This window comes from Rhinoraja longicauda, chromosome 11 (assembly GCF_053455715.1).
Source record: "Rhinoraja longicauda isolate Sanriku21f chromosome 11, sRhiLon1.1, whole genome shotgun sequence".
In the NCBI taxonomy this organism is placed as follows: domain Eukaryota; kingdom Metazoa; phylum Chordata; class Chondrichthyes; order Rajiformes; family Arhynchobatidae; genus Rhinoraja; species Rhinoraja longicauda.
Window position 1 is genome coordinate 37192810 of NC_135963.1, and position 24359 is coordinate 37217168.

Consider the following 24359-nt stretch of genomic DNA (forward strand, 5'->3'; position numbering starts at 1 on the left):
ATGAAATTGCACAATGGTGTTTCTTTTTCCTAGGAATTCACAACCTCTAGAATAAGTTGACAAAGTTTCTAACAGCTTTCCATTCACTGTTGCACAACAAGGGAAAATGGAACACAATATTAAGAGTGCGGTGTGATTCCAGATAAAAATCTGCGAGGAATACGGATAAGAGTTTCTGTATCTTCACCTTTTGGAGATCAGGAAGCAATTTCCTTGAGTCTTCGAAACTGGCCGAAAGCTTAGAGAGAAGAAACACAAGGAACTGGATAGGGCCTGATAGAGTGGATGTGGAGAGAATGATTCTACTGGTGGGAGAGTCGAGGACCAGAGGCCACCAGCTTCAGAATAAAAGGATGCAGCTTTAAAAAGGAGATGAGGAGGATTTTCTTTAGTCAGAGGGTAGTGGCTCTGTGGAATTCATTGCCAAACAAGGCTGTGGAGGCCAGGTCAATGGATATTTTTAAGGTGGAGATTGATATTTTCTTGATCAGTACAGGTGTCAGGGGTTGTTAAAGTTTGTTTTCTCTGGACAGACAACAATGCAACAAAGTTAGTGGTAAAACAGTAAAGTCTTTATTACGCCAGGCAGGAGTGGAGAGATCAGCACCGGTTGCCTTCAGGCACCCATGCTCACCTCGTGTCCCACTCACCGAAACAAAGGACAAAACGGTATCGTTATATCTTTCTCTTATCAGTGAATGAGGTGGTACCACTCACATCATGCCCATACAAGGTAGAGAAAGAAATAAGACCATGTCCATATAAGGTATTAAGAAGTCATCAGTAGGTCAGTGTTTTTTTTTGAAATAATGCAATCTCAGCTTATTCTTATTATTTCTTTTAGCAAAGCCAACTAAAGGTCTTTTTTTTTGTAGTACATGCTGTGCTTCTGAAGGTTAGACACAGCTTACCTCTTTCTGCTTAGCTAAGCAATTTACAATGTGCAAAAAGAAACAGGCAACCATTTTGTGACCTGTTTCTTTTGTAAATACTGAAACTCTTTCATTCCCTCCTTTTATCATAACATGATAACCATTAAAGTCTCTGCAAAACAGATTGGTCAGATACACTGTATTACAAATATCAAAGCAATTATTAGTAGAAAAGTCAAACCGTAGTGCACTATGGACCTCACAAAGACCTCCTAACCAGCTGAATGGCCACAAGCTCGTTGGGAACATAAGTACAACTTTCCCAGCCTATTATGGCACAGGCCCTTCCTTCCTTGGCCAGAATAAAATCCATTGCCATACCATTTTGCAGGGTCACATTTCAGCTGTTATGGATAAGAGAGCCGCCTGTGTATTGTCTAAGGCTTCCGCGTGTCATTAGCCAATTTCCCCATTACCGAGGCCATAGATATCAATTCTCGGGAGGCAAGATTTGTCCCGTAGGATGGGTAGGAAATCATGCCTCATTTAGCCCGTAAGGATAAATGGCTGCGGCACCATACGCATGTGGGGGCTACGTAGGCCTGATGACAACAGCCACGCCGTGGCTTGGGCCTTTCCCACGATCCCCCGTCACCAGGTGGCATTTCTGGTAACCAAGGGTAAGCCTACGAACCACATACCAAATAAGTCCCATTTAGAGGTCTAGGAGGATCAAACATACCCAAGGTGTCACAGGAACACCCCGCTCCCTTTGTTATTACAATAGCAGATGGCATTAGTCTTTCTTTTTGGGTAGGAGGTAGTAGTCTCAGCCATGGAATTTTCTGGGCTCTAGTTTTGGTTGCTTTCCATCCTGATTTGAATGGGGGAACGTACCATCGCTTAAAGACTGATATTTACAACATTGTTCAGACAGCTTCAGCCATTCGGCCGCGTTTGTGTGATCTGCCTCCAGCTCTGCGGCTTTGCGGTTGGTGCTGCTCTTTCACAAATGCCTCCCTCCCACTCAGCCTTGCGCCTCTCTCTACTGGCTTGCAGTCCGTCACTCTGATCTGCCTCCTGCTCCTTCTGTTGGATTCTGCTTGTAATTTGGATTGCAGCTTCCAATCGTGGGAATGCTGCTGCCCAGGACCTCACAGGCATCCGGAAAGGACTGCGTGTTGAATTCCTCGATCGTACCGTTCATGTTTCCAAGCCCTCTTTGTTCTCGAAATCCACGCTTCTCCTCAAACTCCTTTATAAAATAGCGGATTTCTGCCTGCTCGACGGGCCTGTGATCAAACAGCCTGGAATAAACCTCGCTCGGGTCTCTCCGTGCGCGCTCCATCCCCGCTCCCTCTCGCCAGCCGTCTGGGCCGCTTTGTCTATCTCTAGCTAGTAGCAACCAGATGTACATCAATTTCAGCTTCTGAAAGAATACTAAATTTTGGGTTATCCACTGTAACCGCTCCTACTTCAATTTCAGAAGGTTTGAACTCAATGGAAAGTACTGTGGACAGACAGGTTATTGCTGTCTTGACAGTTTGGCTATAAATCCAGTCAATGTAACAAATAGTCTTAAACAAAATGGTTTTCAAGCCATGTATATCCTTACGGTGTCTGGCTGCCTGTTTTCTCCGGCTCGGGGTTTACCATAGCTCTGATTGGCATATCCCATACTCAGAGGCCTGCTTGAGTACCTCTTGCAGAATTTTTGGGTGTCACCGTGTATCTTTGGTCATCCTTATTATTCCCTCCTTTCCAGCATGAGTAAGGGAGTGTAACTCTGATATTTGGGGAGAAGGCAGGAGAATGGGGTTGAGGGAAAGATAGATCAGCCATGATTGAATGGTGGAGTGGATTTGATGGGCTGAATGGCCTAATTCTACTCCTGCAACCTAGGAACTGATGAATTGCTGATGTTGGTTTACAAAAAAAGGCACAAAGTGCTGGAGTAACTCAACAGGTCAGGCAGCAACTCTGTAGAACGTGGATAGGTGACGTTTCAGATCAGTTTATAAATTCAGCTTAGCCTATTAAAGCATCCTCACTCCCCATCCTGCCCCTCCATGTCCTATTTATTGGAATTGCATGTTTTAAAATTCAATTTTTGCTTCAACTATCTGATTTGTTAGACCGTTTCTTTGTGTCCCATCCCATTAAAAACAAGTTTAAACCTACCTTGTTGCACTGACAAATCTCCCCACAGGCATATTGGTCTCTCTCCAGATCAGGTGCAACCTGTTCCTCTTGTAAGGATCACGTCTGTCCCAGAGGAGATCCCAATGGTCCAAGATGCTGAAGTGGCACGGAGGTAGATTTGCCGCCTTACAGCGCCAGAGATACAGGTTCAATACTGACGACGGGTGTTCTCTGTACGGAGTTTGCACGTTGTAATGAAATATATGCAGGATTCAAGGATTCAGATCAGTGAATGGAGGAAGCACATGGTGAAGAGCACAAATAACTATTTATTAAAGCAAACACAAGTAAAATACAGAAACGCTATCGAATATCAATAAAGAAACAACACAAAATAACTCTTACGCCCCTCTGCGTATTCGAGTCTCCTGTCTGCACTGACTGGCACAGGCACGCACCACACTCCCAAGCTCTTCCTCTCTCTCTCCTTGGTGAAGCTATTTTCTCTGCCCAAAGATGAAGCTCATGCTCTCCTGGCAGCAGCATGTATTTATATAATAATTTTATCTCTAAGAACAACAGGTGATAATGTGTCAAGCTAGCTATCCTCCTTGGTGCCATAATGGCGTGAGTTATGTGCCCTGTCAGTCACCGAGCTAGTCTCGGATGTCTCCGGGAAAGCAAAGCTTATCTCAGTGACCTCGCAGGTGTCCTCATGACCTGCTGGTCTCTTTGAATTGGCCCAAGCATTCTTTGAAAAAATCTACTTGTTTTCCTAAGCAGGGTTGGAAATACGTGGGTGCTAATTTAGCTGACAACTCCATTTCAGCTCACAGTCCGTTTAACCCCAACATTACACACGTCCTCCCAGTCACCACGTTGGTTTTCTTAAGGTGCTTTGGTTTCCTCCCACACTCCAAAGACGTACAGGTTAGTAGGTTAATTGGCTTCTGTAAAACATTGTTATTTGTCCCTGGTGTGCAGGATGGTGCTCGTGTACGAGGTGATCGCTGCTTAACGCAGACGGTTTGCCAAAGGGTCTGTTTCCGTACTGCATCTTCAAGGTCTAAAGCCCTCACCCCTGCACTGGCTCATCAGCTACATGTAATTTGCCTGTCATCCTAATCCTAGCCTTGCTAGCATGTGGCAAAGGGAGCAATCCTAAAGGTCCTGTTTTTTAACGTGCTGCCTATCTCCCTTGAATCAGTTTGCAAGACCTCATTTCTCTTGCTACCTACGTAGTTGGTACCAAATGACCTCTGGCTGTTCACCCACCCCTTTCAGAATGCCCTGTTATTCAAACTTCTTTCAAGTTTCACATCAGTTCGGAATGCTCTCCACTAGATTGTGGAGAAGGAGGATACAGTTTTTTGTATCTTTGATTGATTCCTCATCCACATAGTATTGTTCTTCTCTGACGACTTCATCCACTCCCATCCAGTCCACATGTGCATCCTGATTCATAACATCATAAGATTATAAGTGATAGGAATAGAATTAGGCCATTCGCTCCATCAAGTCTACTCTGCCATTCAATCATGGCTGATCTATCTTTCCCTCCTAACCCCATTCTCCTGCCTTCTCCCCATAACCTCCGACGCCTGTACTAATCAGGAATCTATCCATCTCTGCCTTAAATATATCCACTGATTTGGCCTCCACAGCCTTCTGTGGCAAAGAATTCCACAGATTCACCACCCTCTGGCTAAAGAAATTCCTCCTCACCTCCTTCCTAAAAGAACGTCCTTTAATTTTGAGGCTATGACCTCTGGTCCTAGACCCTCCCACTAGTGAAAACATCCTCTCCACATCCATTCTGTTCAAGCCTTTCACTATCCTGTACGTTTCATTGAGCCCCCCGCCCACTCATTCTTCTAAACTCCAGCAAAAATAGGCCCAGTGCTGTACAACACTCATCATATGTTAAGCATGGGATTGCAGTAAGTCTGGCACAGACGATGCACTTCCCTGATTCTTTTAATCATTTCATAATCAATACCCTCCCCAGTGAAAATGATCATGACAAGGACAAAAGCTTCAAGGGTTATGGGGACATTGCCCCTTGCAAATATTCTCCAAGGCACACACCAGCTTTATAGAGTCATACACTGTGGAAACAGGCCCTTCGGCCCAACCTGCCCACACTGACCAACATGTCGCATCTATACAAGTCCCACCTGCCTGCGTTTGGCCCACATCCCTCTTAACCTGCCCTATTCATGTACCTTTAGCTTACTAAATTTATCTGAATTTCCATCATCACTGTGGATCAATATTCTGGAACGTCCCAGATGCACCTTTAGCGGCAGCAGTTCAAGGTGAGGGCTCACCTCCACGCTCAAAAGACATGCAGGAACAGGAAATCAATGTGTCATTGCCAGCAATACCCACAGGGCAAGAACAACGTGAAGGAAAGTTTGTCATTTTACTTCCCTGCTTCATTTGATCCTGTGTGCATCTGTCATGCATCTGCTCCTGAAGCCTTGCAGGATCCCGCTGATTGCCATTATCAGCTTACAATTTATTATCACTTATTCATTCTTATTATCTTTCATTAATTATCTGATCCTTAAAACATTCTAAATGACTCACATTTGGGTTTTTGTCAGGAGACTTTCTTTACATGTGCAAGAATACTCTCCAACTTTTCAGTTAAATCCTCCAGCAATTTTAGTAGATGATTGAAAGATTTTCTTATCTTCTTGCTGACTTTATTTAAAGCTGCAGCGGGTGAGTTTTCTTTAAAACATGTGAATAGTGAGCCTCTGGTTGGTCCGAGACTCTCCCACTAGTGGAAATATCCTCTCCACATTCAGTGATCCAGGCTTTTCACTATTCAGTAAGTTTCAATGAGGTCCCCTGGTATTTTGCGTTTTGATGGATTTAATTCCAAATCTGGGCCATCAGAATATCCAGAGAATCCTGTAATAACAGTGGTGCTACAGACAATAATAGTGCAGAGTAAACCATAATGCCCCCAAATCTATGTAGTTTGGAGCCTATTTGAAGGTTGTAGTGTTTAATAGCCTGATGGTTGTTGAGAAGAGGTTGCTTATGAACCTGGACGTGACAGTTTTCAGGCTCATATTATTGTCTGAAGGTGGAAAAGAGTGGCTCCTGCCAAGGACCTGTAAGATTCATTGCTCTAAACTAGACCATCTTACTGCTGATTCCACTGCCATCATGGTTGGCTTCAAAAGGCAGTTTCTCTCCAGCTAAAGTTATTTATTAACATGCATTTATCTCTATAAAATTTGGCTGAGCATCAATAATGCAAGGTAACACCAAACATGGAGCCTGGCATTTTTCTTTCATTGACATGATTAAATAGCAGCTTTATAATTACACTCTTTCGGACTTTCTTAATTGCATTACAGACAAATCAAGATATGGCCCCTGTCTCCAAATGACAATTAATAAGTAAAATCCATTAAATTAGTGATTAATTGAGTACGTAACCCACTGTTTGGCATTTTTGCTTAAAAGCTCATAGGAGGCACTGTGGGGAGTGAGAGAGGGAGTTGCCATTTTGAGGATCCGCAGCAGTCCAAAGAACTTTAATGCGCTTCACAGTAACAAAGCCGACAGGGACCCAGACTGGGGCAAAGTATGCCATTTACCTATTCAGCACAGGCTCTGTGTGCCTGTAGGGGCAATCACCTGGGAACTCGGGTGCACGGATGTGTGTTTTCTAATATCGTGTGATTGAAATGGAATGCTTTTCTGTACAGATCACCAGAATCAATGTTGTTCTTTGCAAATTGCATTGTTGTCGAGCTCAAGCCAGCGTTTGCACATGTGGTACAGGTTAATACATATAAGATGTTTGGCACATTGGATGATGTTAATGGCTCAATGAACTGACCAAGAAAACTGGAGACACATTTGCTGATGAAGCAAAGATAGGTGGTATTTTGTGCGGCACAACAGCTGAGCAGCAGAGTTGATGCCTTGCAGTGCCGGAGACTCGGGTTCGATCCTGACTATGGGTGCTGTCTGTATGTAGTAGACAGGAAGTGGAGATGCCGGTTTACATTGAAGATAGACACAAAGTATTTTCTGCAGAAGCACACCGCTCCTTTCCACAGCAGACCGCCTCCCCATGAGGTGACAATAACATATCGATTTCTATGCAACGTCCCAGTGGCTCAGTCTTCCTCGAACCTGCGACAGGGGAACAGGAGGCTCCCCACTATCCCTCCCTTCCTCTCTATCTTCCTTCTTCCTTCTTCCTGAGGTCACAAAATAAATCGAGTTGAGAGGAGATACAAGGAAGAAGGGTTCTTATCCGAAACGTTACCTATCCATGTTCTCCAGAGATGCTACTTGTGCCACTGAGTTCCTCCAGCACTTTGTGTCTTTATTTTTAAAGAAATCTAATTTCTGTCCTCACCCACTATGTGTGACTTCATCAGATTATCCGTTAAATGCTGAGAAAACAACAACACTGGGCAGCTGGAGGAAGTGCAAATCGAGCAGACAGTTTCCACAAACTCTGGCTGTCTTACTTCACACTGTATACCTGAGGCTTCCAGCTCTGCATGTGGGCCCATCAGACGGTGAATCAAATGAAACTAATTCACACAATGTTTGCCTTTAAAGCTCAAAAGGGCACCTCTCCCGGGAAACTGAGGCACTTCAAACGTGTTTTCCCACCCATTTTCCCTTCCTGCTTATGTACGATGTTCAATGGACTTTGTACGCCCTTTGAACAGGAATTTTAGATTGTCTAGCTTCAGCAGAGTGGAGGGAAGAAGTGCTGAGAGGGACTGTAAGCTTCATTTTAAACAAAGTCACATCAGCTTCTACACGCTTTTCTGCTTACTTAATCATGGCAGTAGATTTTTTTGCACCGCCTTTTATCCCTGGTGCCTCGCATTCTTTACTCAGCGATCAAAGTTTATAAATTATTTACAATGATAGAACATGTGAAATCAAGTTAAGAGATGCAAGATAAATTTTGTACACTTTTCATGTCTCACTATTTTGCCTTGAAAAGGGAACTTACATTAAAAACAGATTACTGCACTAAATTCTATCTTGTTCTTTATGTGATATGGAGAAGCTCTCACACACCATGACCTGAATCCCATTGAACTCCAAAGACATGTCTAAGTCCTCAAGCTAAGAATGCAGTTGATTTCCCTCTACCTCATTGTGGTCAGTTGACATTGTCTCTGGAACTGTTGCGCTATAATGGTGAGAACTATATTCTGTGCTTGGTATATTTCTCTTCGCTCTGCCTATTGTACAGGTGTACAGTAGAGAGCATATTGACTGGTTTGGCAACTCGAACTCCCAGGATTGAAGAAGATTTGCAAAATGTGATGAACACTGCCCAGTCCATCACAGTCACTGTCCTCCCCACCATAGAAAGCATCATCATCAGAGACCCTGGCCACACTCTCATTGCACTCCTTCCATTGGGAAGAGGGTATTGGAGCCTGAAAACTGTCGCATCCAGGTTCAGGAGCACCTTCTTCCTTCCAACCATCGTGCTATTAAACACTGCAACCTCCAATTAGGCTCCAAACTTATATAGACTTGGGAGCATTATTTTTAACTCTGCACTATTATTATTTGTTTATTTGTTCGTCTTATATTATTTTATATATATATATATATATATATATATATATATATATATATATACACTTGTGCATGTGTGTATGTGTGTGGAGGTGGTGGGTAGACAGTGAAGCAGTTTCATTTCAGTATAGAAGGAGCTCTGGCCCATTGGGGCTAGGATGGGTCCCTGATAAGCATTCTGCTCAGGCCTATATTTTTGCTCTTTCCACATGAATTATGTGGAGGAGTCTAGGACTAGAGGTCTACTCCTATTCCATATGACCTATAAAATCATAGTGCTGTACAGTATGGCAACAGTCACTTGACCACTTTGTCCATGTTGGCATTCTGGGCTAGTCCCACGTCTGCATTTGGCCCTTAGCCCTCCAAACCCTTTCTATCCATATGTTAATCTAATCAATTCAAACCAGCTTCTGCAGTTTTTCCAACACATGTTAATCTAATCAAACATTTTGACTCTCAAAGTCCATCTTACCAGCTAGTGAACAAATGCTTGTGTAAAGGAAAATTATATGGAAATTAACATTTGTATTACAACAATGCCTTTGTCAGCACACCATAAGAGGGGAAGATAAGTTGACAGAAAAGCACCATTGCACATCTCTGTCACCTGCAGACAGGCCAGGAGAAGCCAAGGTCAGCACCTGACACAGCACCTGCCTGCCGGAAACCACCGGCATGTTCCACAGACCTCTGGACTAAGCTGGAGCCACAATCAAAGGAGAAACAGCTGTGGCTAATTAGCTGTTATTGGATCAACACCTGCATCTCATCAGCCTGACTCCTCATAAACCATCTTTGTTATAAACCAAGGGAGTTACAGCCAGAGAGGGAGAGAAATGAAGTGGGGGAGAGAAATGAAGTGGGGGAGAGAAATGAAGTGGGGGAGAGAAATGAAGTGGGGGAGAGAAATGAAGTGGGGGAGAGAAATGAAGTGGGGGAGAGAAATGAAGTGGGGGAGAGAAATGAAGTGGGGGAGAGAAATGAAGTGGGGGAGAGAAAGGCTGAGCCCACGAGCACCCCATTTTCTAGGCAAGACTGGGCTGCGGTAGACAAGCCCAGGATCGCCAGTATCTCCTCACAGATGATGAGCCCTCGCAAGAACAAGGACCTTCCTTCCATTATTCTTCCTCAACTATAAATAAGCCTTATCACGTGAGTTCATCCTACGGTGAGTGTCGGAATAGTCTATCTACTGGCATCATCCCAAAATGCCACACTCACTTGAGATTGACCTTGACATATGCTTGACCTATTTATTTAGTCAAATACTGAGGCACACTATTAAATCTTGTGCTAAAAAGTGATGCTTTCAGAATTTCAATATAAGGAAGTAATTGCAACAACCTCAGACGTTTTGAGGACATCAAACTTATGGAAGCATGGAAAGAAACATGGAGAATTAATAGGCTAATATTATTGAATCGTTCCTGCCCACATGCACCTCTTGTGTTTTTATTTTCATTTATAAATACAGCTGATTGAAAATGTTATATTCTATAAAAGATGATTCCTGAGCATTTAGCAATATTGAGTCACTGAATTGAGAATAAATGCAGATCATTTGCAATTAGCAGATATTGATTGTCAGGGGTTAAAACATTCTGATCTTAAAAACATTCAGAAATTGGAGGCATCGAGGGTCTTCGGAGTGCTGGAGCAGGATTCCCAAAATGTTGATTTGCCAGTCGGATTGGTAGTAAGGAAGGCGAATGCAATGCTAGCATTTATTTTGAGAGAGCTAGAATACAAAAATAGGGATATAATGCTGAGGCTCTGGAAGGCACTGGTCAGACTGCATTTGGAGTATTGTGAACAGTTTGATGCCATGTATATTAAGGAAGAAGTGTTGGCAATGGAGAGGGTCCAGAGGAGGTTTATGAGAGTGATCCTAGCAATGATTTGGTTAACACAAGATGAGGGGGGACCTCATTGAAACTTACCAAAAAGTGAAAGGCCTGGATAGAATGAATGTGAAGAGGATGTTTCAACTAGTGGGAGAGTCTCAGACCAGAGGTCATAGCCTCAGAATAAAAGGACGTCCCTTTAGAAAGGAAACGAGGAGAAATTTCTTTAGTCAGAGTGGTAAATCTATGGAATGCTTTGCCACATACAGCTGTGGAGGCCCAGTCAATGGATATTTTTAAGGCAGGCAAAAACCGATTCTTGATTAGCAAGGGTGTCAAGGATTATGGGGAGAAGGCAGGAGAATGGGGTTGAGATGGAAAGATGGATCAGCCATGATGGAATAGTCTAATTCTGGTCCTGGAACTTATGGACCTTTAAAAGAATAAATCCTTTTCCAATCACTAGTTTTCTTATATGGAAACATCAGTGTGCTAATAGTCTGGACATTAACCTGTTGACCATACACATATTGGCTTAACAGAGCTTTTCTCCTCTGGATAGACACAAAATGCTGGAGTAATTCAATGGGTCAGGCAGCAACTCTGGAGAAAAGGAATAGGTGACATTTTGGGTCAGAAACCTTCTTCAGACTAATTTTCTTATTTTCTTTTCTTCGGTAGACTTTGGTTATATCATGGATAGATGCTCCTCTATACTTTTTGTTACCTGTAGAAATTCTGTGACTAATTATAGGTTTCAATATTTTATTTTTCTGAAGAAAAGCTGTAGGATCTATGGCATCAGACAGAGTCACTAAGTGAAATGTTGCATTGAGATAAACTATTGGATCCCTATGCAAATATAAACTAGATGAATGCATGTTGGTGGAAGAGACATTACAGTGGATGCTTGCAGGCTGGTGGTAGATTTCAGGCAATCATCAAAAAGGAACATTCCCATAAACTGCATTTAAAAAAACAAAGGAAATTGTTGAGGTTATTTGTGAAAAGAATGGTTCTGTCTAACTGTGCCAAAACTCCCAAGGGCATTTCTGCCTGTTCTTTTACGAAGATAATTAATCCACCAATCCCTACGTCACTTAGAGTTTTGTCCCAGTTAGTAAGAACTCATTGTTGTTTTTCAAGGCAAACTATACCCAGGTGCAGTGAAAATATTTCAAACTGCACAGCTGGTCGAGTTACTGTTTCATATCTCAAGCAACCCATGTTCAATCCTGACGACTGTGCTATACATGTGGAGTTTGCACATTCTCGCTGGGGGAATTGCCTCCATTTGCTCTGGTTTTCTCTTGTGTTCCAACATTCTGTGGGTCAAAGAACTATTGAACGTTTGACTCTGGAGAGTATTGCCCTCAAGTTAGTAGACTCCCACAGTTAACGGAGTAGTGTGCTTCCTGCCCTTTGTAATCTAATGATGCATACATGGATATGATCCCATTATTGGAATGTTATTTGCCTTATTCCCATTGGTAACTTCAAAGATAATGTTTTAGAGTTTTTTTATTTAGAGCAGCTAGTTGTGCAAAGCCATAGGCCTTTATGCAAACTGCTAAAGGGGTTGATACAAAAAGATGTTCCTTCTCTTTCTGTCATTTCCATTGACAAAATCTATTTGCGGTGGGACTTGTATGCTTTTCACTTGATGACCAAGGTTATTGTGATATATTCCTCTGCTGAGATCTGTGGTACTCATGACCTTTCTTTCTTTCAAGCCTTATTGTGTAGAGATATTTCTCCTGAATTCCCCGTTAAAACTGTCGGTGACTACTTGACGCTTGCAGCCCCACTTCTGGTCTTGCCTGCCTGCGGAAACACTTGCTTTTCCACTCTATCGAGTTTTAGTTGAAAAGTAAAAGGGAGCATGTTGTAAAGTTTAGGAAGCTGTGATCAGATGGTGCCTTTAAGGAATATAACAAAACATGAGAGAAGTTAAAGAGGGAATCAAGAAATCCAATCGGGACCATAAAATGACATGGTCAAGTAGGACTGAGGAGAATCTCAACACATTTTAGGCAACTAAGGACAGGAGACTCACCAATTCTATAGATGATGGGATCTTGAGCAAAAAGCAAGTGCTGGTGGAACTCAATGGGCCAGTCACTATCAGAGGAGGGAAGGAGCAGTTCAGGTTTGGTCAGGTTTCTGGTCCGGACCCTTCTTCAGACTGATGGAATAAGGAGGGAGAAAGCTGGAAAAGAGATAGGATGTAGCTAGACCTGGCAAGTGAATTTAATTGAATGAATTGAATTGAATAAATTTTATTAGCCAAGTATGTATACATACAAGGAATTTGCCTTGGTGCTTTGCTCGCAAGTAACAACACGATATATAGTAAACAATTAAGAATAAAACATAATTTAAACATGTGAAGAATGATATAAAATATCAGAGCAAAAGGAGGCTACAGACTTTTGGTTGTTGAATAGAGCTTCTGTTCATGGGGAAAAAAAGCTGTTTTTATGTCTGGCTGTGGCTGCTTGGACAGTCTGGAGTCGCCTTCCGGAGGGAAGTGCTTCAAAGAGTTTGTGGCCAGGGTGAGAGGAGACAGAGATGATCTTACTCACTCGCTTCCTGGTCCTTGCAGTGTACAGTTTGTCAAGGGGGGGATGATCTTACTCACTCGCTTCCTGGCCCTTGCAGTGTACAGTTTGTCAAGGGGGGGAAGGTTACATAGAAAATAGGTGCAGGAGGAGCCCATTCGCCCCTTTGAGCCGGCACAGCCATTCATTGTGATCATGGCTGATCATCCACAATCAGTAACCCTTGCTTGCCTCCTCCTCATATCCCTTGATTCTGCTGGCCCCGAGAGCTCTATCTAACTCTCTTTTAAATTCATCCAGTGAATTGGCCTCTAATGCCTCCGGTGGCAGAGAATGCCACAAATTCACAACTCTCTGGGCGAAAAGGTTTTTTTCTCATCTGAGTTTTAAATGGCCTCCCCTTTATTCTTAGACTATGGCCCTTGGTTCTGGACTCCCCCAACGTTGGGAACATGTTTCTAGCTTGTCCAGTCCTTTTATAATTGTATACGTTTCTATAAGATCGCCTTTCATCCTTCTAAATTCCAGTGAATACAAGCCCGGTCTTTCCAATCTTTCCTCGTATGACAGCCCTGCCATCCTGGGGATTAACCTCGTGAACCTATGCTGCACTGCCTTAATAGCAAGAATGTCCTTCCTCAAATTGGAAGACCAAAACTGCACACAGTACTCCAGATGTGGTCTCACCAGGGCCCTATACAACTGCAGAAGGACCTCTTTACTCCTATTCTTAAATCCTCTTGTTATGAAGGCCAATATTCCAATAGCTTTCTTCACTGCCTGCTGTAAACAAGGTTGCAGCCAACAACCTTCTCGGCTGATCGAACAATGTGCTGCAGCCTCTGGATTTCATCCTTGGTGGCTGAGCCAAACCAGACCATGATGGAGAAGGCGAGGACAGACTCTATGATGGCAGTATAAAACTGGACCATCATTGCCTGTGACAGATTGTGTTTTCTTAGCTGCCACATGAAGTCCATCCACTGTTGGGCATTTTTGACTGCCGATGGTGGCCTCCCATTTAAGGTCCCTGGAGATGATGGTTCCAAGAAACTTAAATGACTCACATATGTGACTGTGGTGTTGTTTATGGGGGTAGGGGAGGGGGAGCTCTCCTAAAGTCTTCAATCAGTTCCACTGTCTTAAGAGCATTGAGATCCAGATTGTTGCGATGGCAGAAAGCAAAGAGTGGGGATAAATGAGTCCCTTTCAGAATGGCAGGCAGTGACTAGTGGGGTACCGCAAGGCTCGGTGCTGGAACCGCAGCTATTTGCAATATACATTAATGACTTGGATGAAGGGATTAAAAGTAACATTAACAAATTTGCAGATGACACAAAGCTGGGTGGCAGTGTGAACTGTAAGGAAGATGTTATGAGGTTGCAGGGTAACTTGGACAGGTTGTGTGAGTGAGCGGATGCATGGCAGATGCAGTTGAATGTGGATAAATGTGAGGTTATCCACTTTGGTGGTAAGAATAGGAAGGCAGATTATTATCTGAATGGTGTCAAGTTGGGAAAAGCGGACGTACAACGAGATCTGGGTGTCCTAGTGCATCAGTCACTGAAAGGAAGCATGCAGGTACAGCAGGCAGTGAAGAAAGCCAATGGAATGTTGGCCTTCATAACAAGGGGAGTTGAGTATCGGAGCAAAGAGGTCCTTCTGCAGTTGTATAGGGCCCTAGTGAGACCACACCTGGAGTATTGTGTGCAGGTTTGGTCTCCAAACTTGAGGAAGGAATGCACAATTTGCATTTATTTTACCAAAGCCAATTAACCTACAAACCTGCACGTCTTTCGAATTTGGGAGGAAATCAGAGCATCCGGAGAAAACCAACACCGTCACAGGGAGAAGGTACGTACAGGCAGCACCCATAGTTAGAGTGCTCTTCAACAAATAATCTCTGCAAAACTTGTTAATTTGCAGGTGCCTGGCAGCCTTCCAGTGGGTGATGTGCAAAGATGTTGCCTGTTCTGTTTCATGACCCTTACACAGTCTTAGTTTTTAAATCAGCACAATGTTAATGGGCTATAAATGGGGCAGCAGGATACTTAGATTTTCTCGCCCACGCATTTTCTTGTTGGCTCTTAACGTTTCATTGTCTTCTACATTCAGCAACAAAGGTTTGTGTAACCTGCACACATGATGTGGAAGTACAAAGCTTCCTCGCAAATACCATAATCTCTTTCATTTCAGTGTCCTGGCAATGTGTGCTCTTAATGTTTTCAGGGCCCTGCTGATTCTACCAGTACCATGCAATAGAGCAGTGCAGAGTCTTTCAAGTGTGATGATCCTCACTTCAAAAAGTATGTGTGAGTGCAAGCAGCTCAGATCATCATCTCTAGCATCACTGTCTCCTTTAGAATTTCAGACACCTCAATGCAAATTACTGGGATAAAGCCCAGTTGTGTGGGTCCTCGGAGATAAACCTCCCCACTGAATATCGCCTGTTTTCACCCTCAAGTATGCTTGATATAAAAAAACGACACAAAGTGTTAGAGTAACTCAGCAGGTCTAGTAGTTCTAGTGTTCTCTGGAGAACATGGATAGGTGACGTTTCAGATCGGGACCCTTCTTCAGACTGATTGTAGCTTGGGGTGGGGGGGGTTGGGAAGAAAGATGGAATAGAGGTGAGGATAGTACAAAGCCCGGCAAGTGATGGGTGGATATAGGATGGGGAGGGAGGTTTCATTGCAAAATGGTTGAACAAAGACCAGAGATTAGTTTTGTTTAGAGGTATAGTGTGGAAATGGGCCCTTCGGCTCACTGAGTACACGCCGACCAACAATCATCCCATACACTGGTACTGTCCTACATACTGGGGACAATTGCACTAGTTCAATTTGCACAAACCAATTAACCTACAAACATGCACATCTTTGGAATGTGGTGCACCCAGAGAAAACCCACGCAGTCACGGGTAGAATGTACAAGCTCCGTTCAGAGAGCATCCATAGTAATGATGGAACCCGCGACTCTGATGCTATAAAGCAGCAACTCGTCCACTGCGCCATTGAGCCACCCAGATGAAAGGGCACAAAGTGTGAGATTAGGATAGAAGAGGTATGAATTGCGAAGCCAGAGGAAGGAATATAGGTGGAAGGGGATGGGGGAAAGGGAGAAGTGGGTGCACACCCAGGTGGGCCACAGGGAGAGTGGGGGAGAGAGAATGCTGAAGAATGGTCCTGACCCGAAACATCCCTTATCCACATTCTCCAGAGATGTTGCCACATCTGTTGATTTACTCTAGCACTTTGTGTTCTTGTTTGCAAACCAGCATCTAAAGTTCCTTGTGTTGTCCTTGAGCTTGATGGAGAAACATAGAAAATAGGCGCAGGAGTAGGCCATTCGGCCCTTCAAGGCTGCACCGCCATTCAATATGATTATGGCTGAGCATCCAAAATCAGTCCCCCATTGCTGCTTTCTCCCCATAATCCCTTGATTTCGATAGTCCTAAGAGCTATATCTAAAATTGTGTTGCAGCCAGATACACTCTGCCAACTCTACTGAGGATGTAGGTAGGTTGATGACTAGAGTTTCAAAGGAACACAAGCGACTTCCTATAGATAGACACAAAGTGCTGGAGTAACTCTGATATCAGGCAGCATCACTGGAGAAAAAGGATGGGTGACATTTTGGATCGGGAGCCTTTTTCAGACTGAAAGTAGGGGATGGGGGATGGGGGATGGGGAGGGGGGAAGAAAAGACTAGGACCAATTGGGGCTGACCACAAATGACCTCGGGCAGGGCGGCTAGACCAATTGTTGGCTAGGGAAGGTGGGATCTCAAGAGGGATACAATATGGAGAGCTGTGGAAATGGTAAAATGACTAGGGTGGGGGAAGAGGGAAGGGCGAGTAAGTAGAAGTTACTTAAACTTAGAGAACTCAATATCGCTATGTTCATACTGCTGAGTTATAAGCTACTCTAGCAAAATATGAGGTGCTGTTCCTCAAATGCGCATGTGACCTCACTTCCTCTCTCCCAGGAGCTGTTCAACCAATCAGCTGGATTCACAGTTGACATGTGACTCCGGGCCACTTACCTGCCATTGTTCCATATTCATTGGTGCCCAACAAAAATCAATCAGGTGGTGATCACTTCAATTGCTCCAATACCCATGAGCCATTAAGACTGCGAGTTCCACGTTTCACTACTGTTCTGCTGATAAGTTTGCTTTATAATTTCACACTGGCATGATGAGTTCTAATTTTAAGGTTCCTTGAGCAGAGATATTTTTTATCTGTCCAACGAGACGCTCCATCATTCAGACACTCTGATCAGTCCTTCTGGTCACATTCTGACCTTCTAAATCAAGGGAGAAAATGCAACGGATTCTTACAGCTTCCTATAATTTCAACCTGTTCGTTTGCATCATTCTGATTAATTTTCACAGGGCCCATTTTGAGGCTAATATTTTATCTTTGATTTGAAGCCTGTAACTAAGTGCAGTTCTCTAGTGGATACAATTGAAGCATTGATAATTCAATTTGAATTCCTACCTAAGAAAAACACACATGTAATCTTCTTCAAACTGTTTACTCTTGACAGTGGATGTATATCTGTTTGACACATTGGTTTCATTGGCGCTCTTGAATGATTTGAGGGATGCGGTGGAGGTTCTTATTTTCTTCATAGGATTCCAGCGTTCAAAGAATAGCTTCAAATGTTTAAGTCTATGGTCTTCCATTCTATCCCCTTCCCTGTCCTCATCTCCCACACAGTCACCTCCACCTCCTGCTTTCTCTCTCCAACGTAATTATTATGTCTTCAAATTCTTTATCTATTTTCAGACTGAAAGTAGGGGACGGGGGAAAGAAGATTTATCTATATATCCCATGGATAACATGGGAAGTAGTGCAGATAAGACAAGGCTAAATGCAGTTTTGGTCACCCCCATTGCAGGAAGGATGTGGAGGTTTAGAAAGGGTGATGAAGAGGTTTACCAGAACTTCAGTGTCCACCAAAGATAATAGAACAGAGCAAGATAGACCACTCAACCCTAAAAACCGTAGTATGTCATAGCGCCATTTTATTAGGCAGAAACTCGCAGAGACATTTAAAAAGAAAAGTAACAAAATCTGTGAATTGATGGATGAGATATATTCTGCATTTTTATGGTATCATCACACGTACTGTTCCCCCAAAACACTGATTACACTGCGAGAGGCATAGTGAACGGCGGGATTTGCTTACTAAAATGGTGGACGTCCCGCTCCTTTGCGTACTACACTTCAGTATAGGTGATTTTTCCGGAGTGTTTTATCTTTGGTGTCCACAGAAGGGTTCCAACCTGAAATTCCACCCATCCTTTTTCACCAGAGATGCTGCTTGACCCGCTGAGTTACTCCAGCACTTTATTTCTATTTTTACCAGAATGATGCTGGGATTAGGGTGGTATTACGAACTGGGGAGATTTTGGACAGACTTGGAATGTTTACTCTGGGTTGAGGGGAGACCTGATAGAAGCATATAAAATTATGGGAAGCACAGAAATGGTACAGTCAGAACCTTTTTCTTAGGATGCAAAAATCAAATAGTAGAGGGCATAGCTTTAAGGTGAGGGGCAAATGTGGTGCAAGTTTTTCACAGAGTAGTGAGTGCCTGGAATATGCCATTCCATGTTCTAAATCGGGTAAATTTATGAGCTAGCACCAGGAAAAAAAAAAGATTATTACAAAGGCCTCGAGAAAGAAAGCACTTCCCTCATCCCTGAAGGGACCTGTACTAAATTCTAGTCTTAAATTATTAAACATTCTTTGGTTTCCGGTATGGCCAAACATACTATTTGGTAACGTTGTCAGCATGCCTTTGTGTAAATCCATTGGCATTTTTTCTTTACACTACAGAATATTGTCCAAGGGTGCTGTTGATAATGATGGAATGCAAAATATTTTCATGCACTTTCTGCAAACAAGCTTTAACACTAAAAAAGGCACAAAGTGCTAGGCTATCCTGGTGGGTCAGGCAGCATCTGTGGAGAACAGGGATAGGCAATATTTCAGGTCGGGACTCAGCATCACCAATCCAGAAATGCTGCTTGATCTGCTGAGTTACTCCAGGATGGTGTGTTTCTTTGTAAACCAGCATCTGCGGACCACTATATCTCCATTTTACTGCTCTATTGCAAAATCTCTTCAAGGTGTGCCTTTGAAGAAGTTCCCCTCTACAAATCTGGTCCTAAATCAAAACGTCACCTATCCATATTGCCCAGGGATGCTGTCTGACATGTTGAGTTACTCCAGCACTTTGTGTCTTTCTTTGTAAACCAGCATCGGCTTTCTCCATCGCTGCTCCCACCCTATGGAACTCACTACCTCAAACCGTCAGAGACTCCTCCACACTCACCACATTCAAAACATCACTGAAGTCTCACCTATTCAGTACTGCCTTCAACCACTGAAGGTCACCCCACCTTCTGTCTCCTTTCTCTGTTCATTTACTTATTTATCTATTTATTCACTTCCCTATGTTCTCTAAATCCCTGTAAAGCGTCTTTGAGTATATGAAAAGCGCTATATAAATGTAATGTATTATTATTATTATTATTATCTGTAGACCCTTGTGTCTATAATCTTTAACATTACTTTTGTGGTCAATTTTTTAAATCAGGAATGGTGAACTTCAGCGAAGTGGCGGGATATCCCATGGTGCAGCACTGGAAGCTGAAGTCAACTCAATACCACGTGAAGCTCAACCAGCGGGCACTCTCTACAGGTAGGCAGCTTCACCACTGGGCGTAATGGTCCCATTCGCCCATTGTTGTTTGCATGCTTCCAAAGCAATGCATGGGCAACCTTTCATTCCTCCTGTGCACTATCTCAGTTTGCTTTTCCCCGAAATCTGGATTGTCAGAACATCGGGGGTTGCCCACCTAATCATGGGATGGTATAAAGAGGAAGCGCTGTACTAATGAAGGTGCCATTTCATAAAAGAGCTGTTTAATTAAGGCCTGATCGAGTGCATGTAAAACATTTTGTGACGATGTTTTTCAAGGAGTCGGATGGATTTCTGAGTTCACCGCCAAGATCAAATCTCTCAACTAGCTTCACCCAAGTTAGATAATCTGGCTTGTCATTGTGTTTTATGGATTTGTGAGCAAATTGGAGGGTTCCTTTCAACAGTGTTACACATTGTATGTGCTTCATTAATGTGATGCATTTCTCATTATTGAGTCATTCTGCTATCCTTTCAATTCTTTCTTGTTTGTTTGTATTGCATTAATTTTATGTGCTGCTCTTTCTCCTGTATGCTAACTTGGTCGATAATGCGAAAAAAATAGCAATTCAGGAACTGAATTAAATGTTTATAAATTAACTTTCAACGATAATCCCCTGCAATGCCTGAACCTATAGCTCAGATGAATGGAATTTTTATTTCAGCCTATAAAGGAAAATAAATAATTTTAGTCTTTTTAATTACACACCAAATCTTTTTTTATCAGCTCTTGTACAAAGGAGGTTATACACAAAAAAAACCCTATTATACAAAAGGTGTAAAGGTTAGTGGCTTTTAAGCTTATCTGCAGCTGCAAAAACCATTGGGTTTTTTGTTGTTGAATAAAGTCCAGCATTATGGTTTGCAATTAAAAGTATGGTCCTCTCCTCCATCATGGTTCCATCTGCCCTTAATATTACAGCTGACACTGTTTCAACAACTCGTGTAATCCATCTGAGTAAGCACATAATGAGATGTAAAGAGCACCCACAGTTATCACAAGCTCGGGAGAAATTGTGCATCTGTGTGTTTGGGGGCACTCCACTAGAAAAGGCATGAATATTTATGACTGAAAACGGAGCAGTAATTCTGACAGTGTCTGTCACTCATCGCAATGCATATAACATGAAAGAAGGAAGAACAAAATTTACTGTAGATCATTTAGATTCAGTTTCATTGAGTCATTTACAAGCATGGTAAAAAAAGTTTTTCCAGTCAAAAGGAAAAGATGTAATTTTTTCTTACACATTGCACTTGTCTTCAGGTTTCTGATAAAGCTCCGCTCTCTCGGCACCTCACTCATGTTGCAAACCATGGTAAAGACACCGCCTGACATGACATTGAAAAAATGCAAATTTAGGAAGTCTCCAGAAGGAAATCAGACACAAAATGCTGGAGTAACACAACAGATCAGGCAGCATCACTGGAGAAAAGGAATACGTGACGCTTTGGGAGTTCCTTCCTACACATTTTGTCCAATGTTTTCCTACACATTTTGTCCAATGTTTTATGTGTTTGGCCCATTGATATAGTTGCCTATAATGATTGGACCATCACAATGGCTCTAGGCAAGGGAAAGAAAAAAAATCACTTGAGAATTCCCTTTCCTTTTGCAACCCAGTGACTGCTGTTTGAAGGTGTACACATGTTTCCATGCCTTCTCTTGAGAGGGAGAGACTAGGATTATTTTGGATCAGACTTCAATCTTCAATCTGTTGTTTCTCATTCTTTTGGCTCAGACATGAAACTGGTCATTTGGGTAAAGAGCTGGAGGGATTTTAAATGTGTGCAGTTGCACCTCTGTCAGGGCCTCCAATTTCCAGAGGAGAGTGTTGAAGTAATAAAGATAATTCTCTTAAGTGGCTTTTTTAGGTTAGTATTTTTTACTTTATCATTGTCACATGTACCAAGGTCCAGTGAGAAGCTTTTTGTTGCGCGCCGTGCAATCAAGGAACAGACTATACATGATGACAATCAAGCCGTCCACAGTGTGCAGATATAGGATAAAGGGAATAACGTTTAGTGCAAGATAAACGTAGAACCTGTTAAAGATATTTCAAAGGTCTCCAATGAGGTAGGGGTGGGAGGTCAAGACCACACTCCAGCTGGTGCAAAGACAGTTCAATTGCCTGATAACAGCTCCGAAGAGACAGTCCTTGAATCTGGAGGATGTGTTTTCAAACTTCTGTGTCACTTGACCCTTGGGAGAAGAGAAGAGGGAGTGATCGGGGTGAGGCTGGTCCTTGATTACGCCGGTGGCCTTGCCGAGGCAACAGGAAGTGTAGATGGCATACATTCTTGGTGATCAATTTTTCTTTTTTTGGAGAAACGCAGCACAGAAATGGGCCCTTCAGCCCTCTGGGTCCGTGCTAACCCTGTTTGATCATTATTTTCATTGCCACACCTCAACAAGGTGGCGAGTGATAGACACAATCCAGCGACTTCTCCCAGTTTTGCATTCATGCTACCCTAACTCATATTATCGGCCCTGCCTTCCTCTCAACTACTCCCTCGATTCAATCACTCTGGTACACACTTGCTGCAATTTACAATGATTGGTTTACCTACCAACCTGCAGGACTTTAGAATGTGGGCCGAAACCCAAGTAACCAAAGTGTAACACGCACAGTCACAATGAAAACGTGCACAGACTGCACGGGAGCTCAGGATTGAGCTTGGGTCAGTGGAGCAGTGAGACAGCAGCTCTACTAGCTGTGCAATGGCGCCACCTGCAAGAATAACGCAGGATGGGCCCAAAGAAGCAAGGCGACTGGGAATCTCGTATAATAAGGCTTGAACCATTTTATCCTTTTAAAGTGTGTGCTTCACATGAAGAAAGCAGGAGGGATATTGGAGTCAATGGAACACAGCTGGGTATCCAAATGAATGCTCTCAAACATAGAATAATCACTGGGAAGAGGTTTGAGCTTTCGCACATGGTTCTGATCTCCTCTTTTGTATGGTTTCCTGATTATTTAATCATGTCAATGAGTCATGCAATGTGGAAACAGGCCATTCAGCCCAACTTGCCCATGCCGACCAATATCCTCCATCTACAGTAGTCCCAACTGTCTGCATTTGGCCCATATTCTCAAAATCTATCCTATCCATGCACCTGTCTTTTAAACATTGTGATTGTTCTTTCCTCAACTACCTCCTCTGGCAGCTTGCTCCATATACCCACCATTCTTTGTGTAAAAAGAAAAAGTTGCCCATCAGTCTCCACAGTTACATCAGAATGTCCATGTGTTGTTCTCGAAAGAAAGTTCACATTTAAACAGACTGCAGATTCAATGCTAAGATGAACAGCGGAAGTTCAGAAAACATCAACTAAAGTAAATATGCAGTGGAAAATGTTCATGTCATAGGAGCAGAATTGGGCCATTCAGCCCATCGAGTCGACTTAACCATGGCTGTTCGATCTTTCCCTCTCAACCCCATTCTTCTGTGTACTCCCCGTAACCATCGACACCATTATTAATCAAGAATCCGGCAATTTTCCGCCTTAAAAATACCCAATGACGGTCTCCACAGCCATCAATGGCAAAGAATTCCATAGATTCACCACCATCTGACTAAAAATATTCCTCCTCATCTTTTTAAAGGTACATCCTTTAATTCTGAGGCTGTGCCTTCTGGTCGTAGACTCTCCCATTAGTGGAAACAGCCACTCTATCCAGGTCTTTCACTATTTGGTAAGCTTCAATGAGGTCTCCCAGCATCCTTCTTAACACTAACGATTACAGGCCCAGTGCTGTTAAACACTCATAATACATTAACCCAATCATTCCTGGAATCATTTTTATAAATTTCCTCTGGATCCTCCCTACCTTCAGCTCATCCTTCCTCAGATATGAGGCTCAAAACTGCACATAAAACTTCAAATATGTTCTGACCAGTCCCTTATAAAGCCTCAGCATTGCGTCCCTGTTATTCAAGAACAAAATGTTCTTCAAGAGGAAGGTCAGTGTTCGGAACTGCAATAATAAGGTCATAAGTGATAGGAGTAGAATTAGACCATTCGCCCTTCGAGTCTACTCCACCATTCAATCATGGCTGATCGATCTCTCTCTCTTCACCCCATTCTCCTGCCTTCTCCCCATAACCTCTGACACCTGTACTAATCAAGATAATGATTTTCTTCTGAGCTTTGGGTTAATGTTTGTGTTTTTTCTATGATGGGCAGACTGAAGCCCAAATTTCATTTGCAAACAGAACATCAATTCAGCGTGTGGAGTGTGTTTTTCTTTAACCTTTGTATGTTCGCTGAGAGTTTTACTGCCTTTCCACTTGATAATCCTGATTTTCAACTGTTACAAATAGATTAAATGTAATTGTAGCACAACTGGTTGGATCCATTTATGAAGGGTTATCACAATTTGTTCTAAATGAGCAATGAATCACAACACTAAATTTGCCCCTGGCTGCCTTTTGTTGGCACTAATAAAAACACAAAATGCTGGAACTGCACAGGAGGATTCAATTGGTTGCCACATTTAGGTTAAATTAAAGAATAGTTGGGGTCAGAAGTGGAAAATCTCTGCCATATTCTTTTCATTCTGCATTCAAATGGATTTTAAAAAGGCAATTGCTTCATTCCCAATTTATCAAGTGCATTAAAAAAATTGCAAA

At 42.8% G+C, this 24359-nt stretch overlaps 1 protein-coding gene across 2 annotated transcripts in view; it reads left to right on the forward strand.

Annotated features, from left to right (window-relative positions):
* The window catches only part of astn1 (astrotactin 1), a 1605092-nt gene that overhangs the window by 1275982 nt on the left and 304751 nt on the right, over nt 1-24359 (forward strand). For both annotated transcript variants that reach the window (XM_078407397.1, XM_078407398.1), the window contains one exon: nt 19623-19727. In XM_078407397.1, the coding sequence (XP_078263523.1) occupies nt 19623-19727 (105 nt within the window). The remainder of the gene's footprint in view (nt 1-19622; nt 19728-24359) is intronic.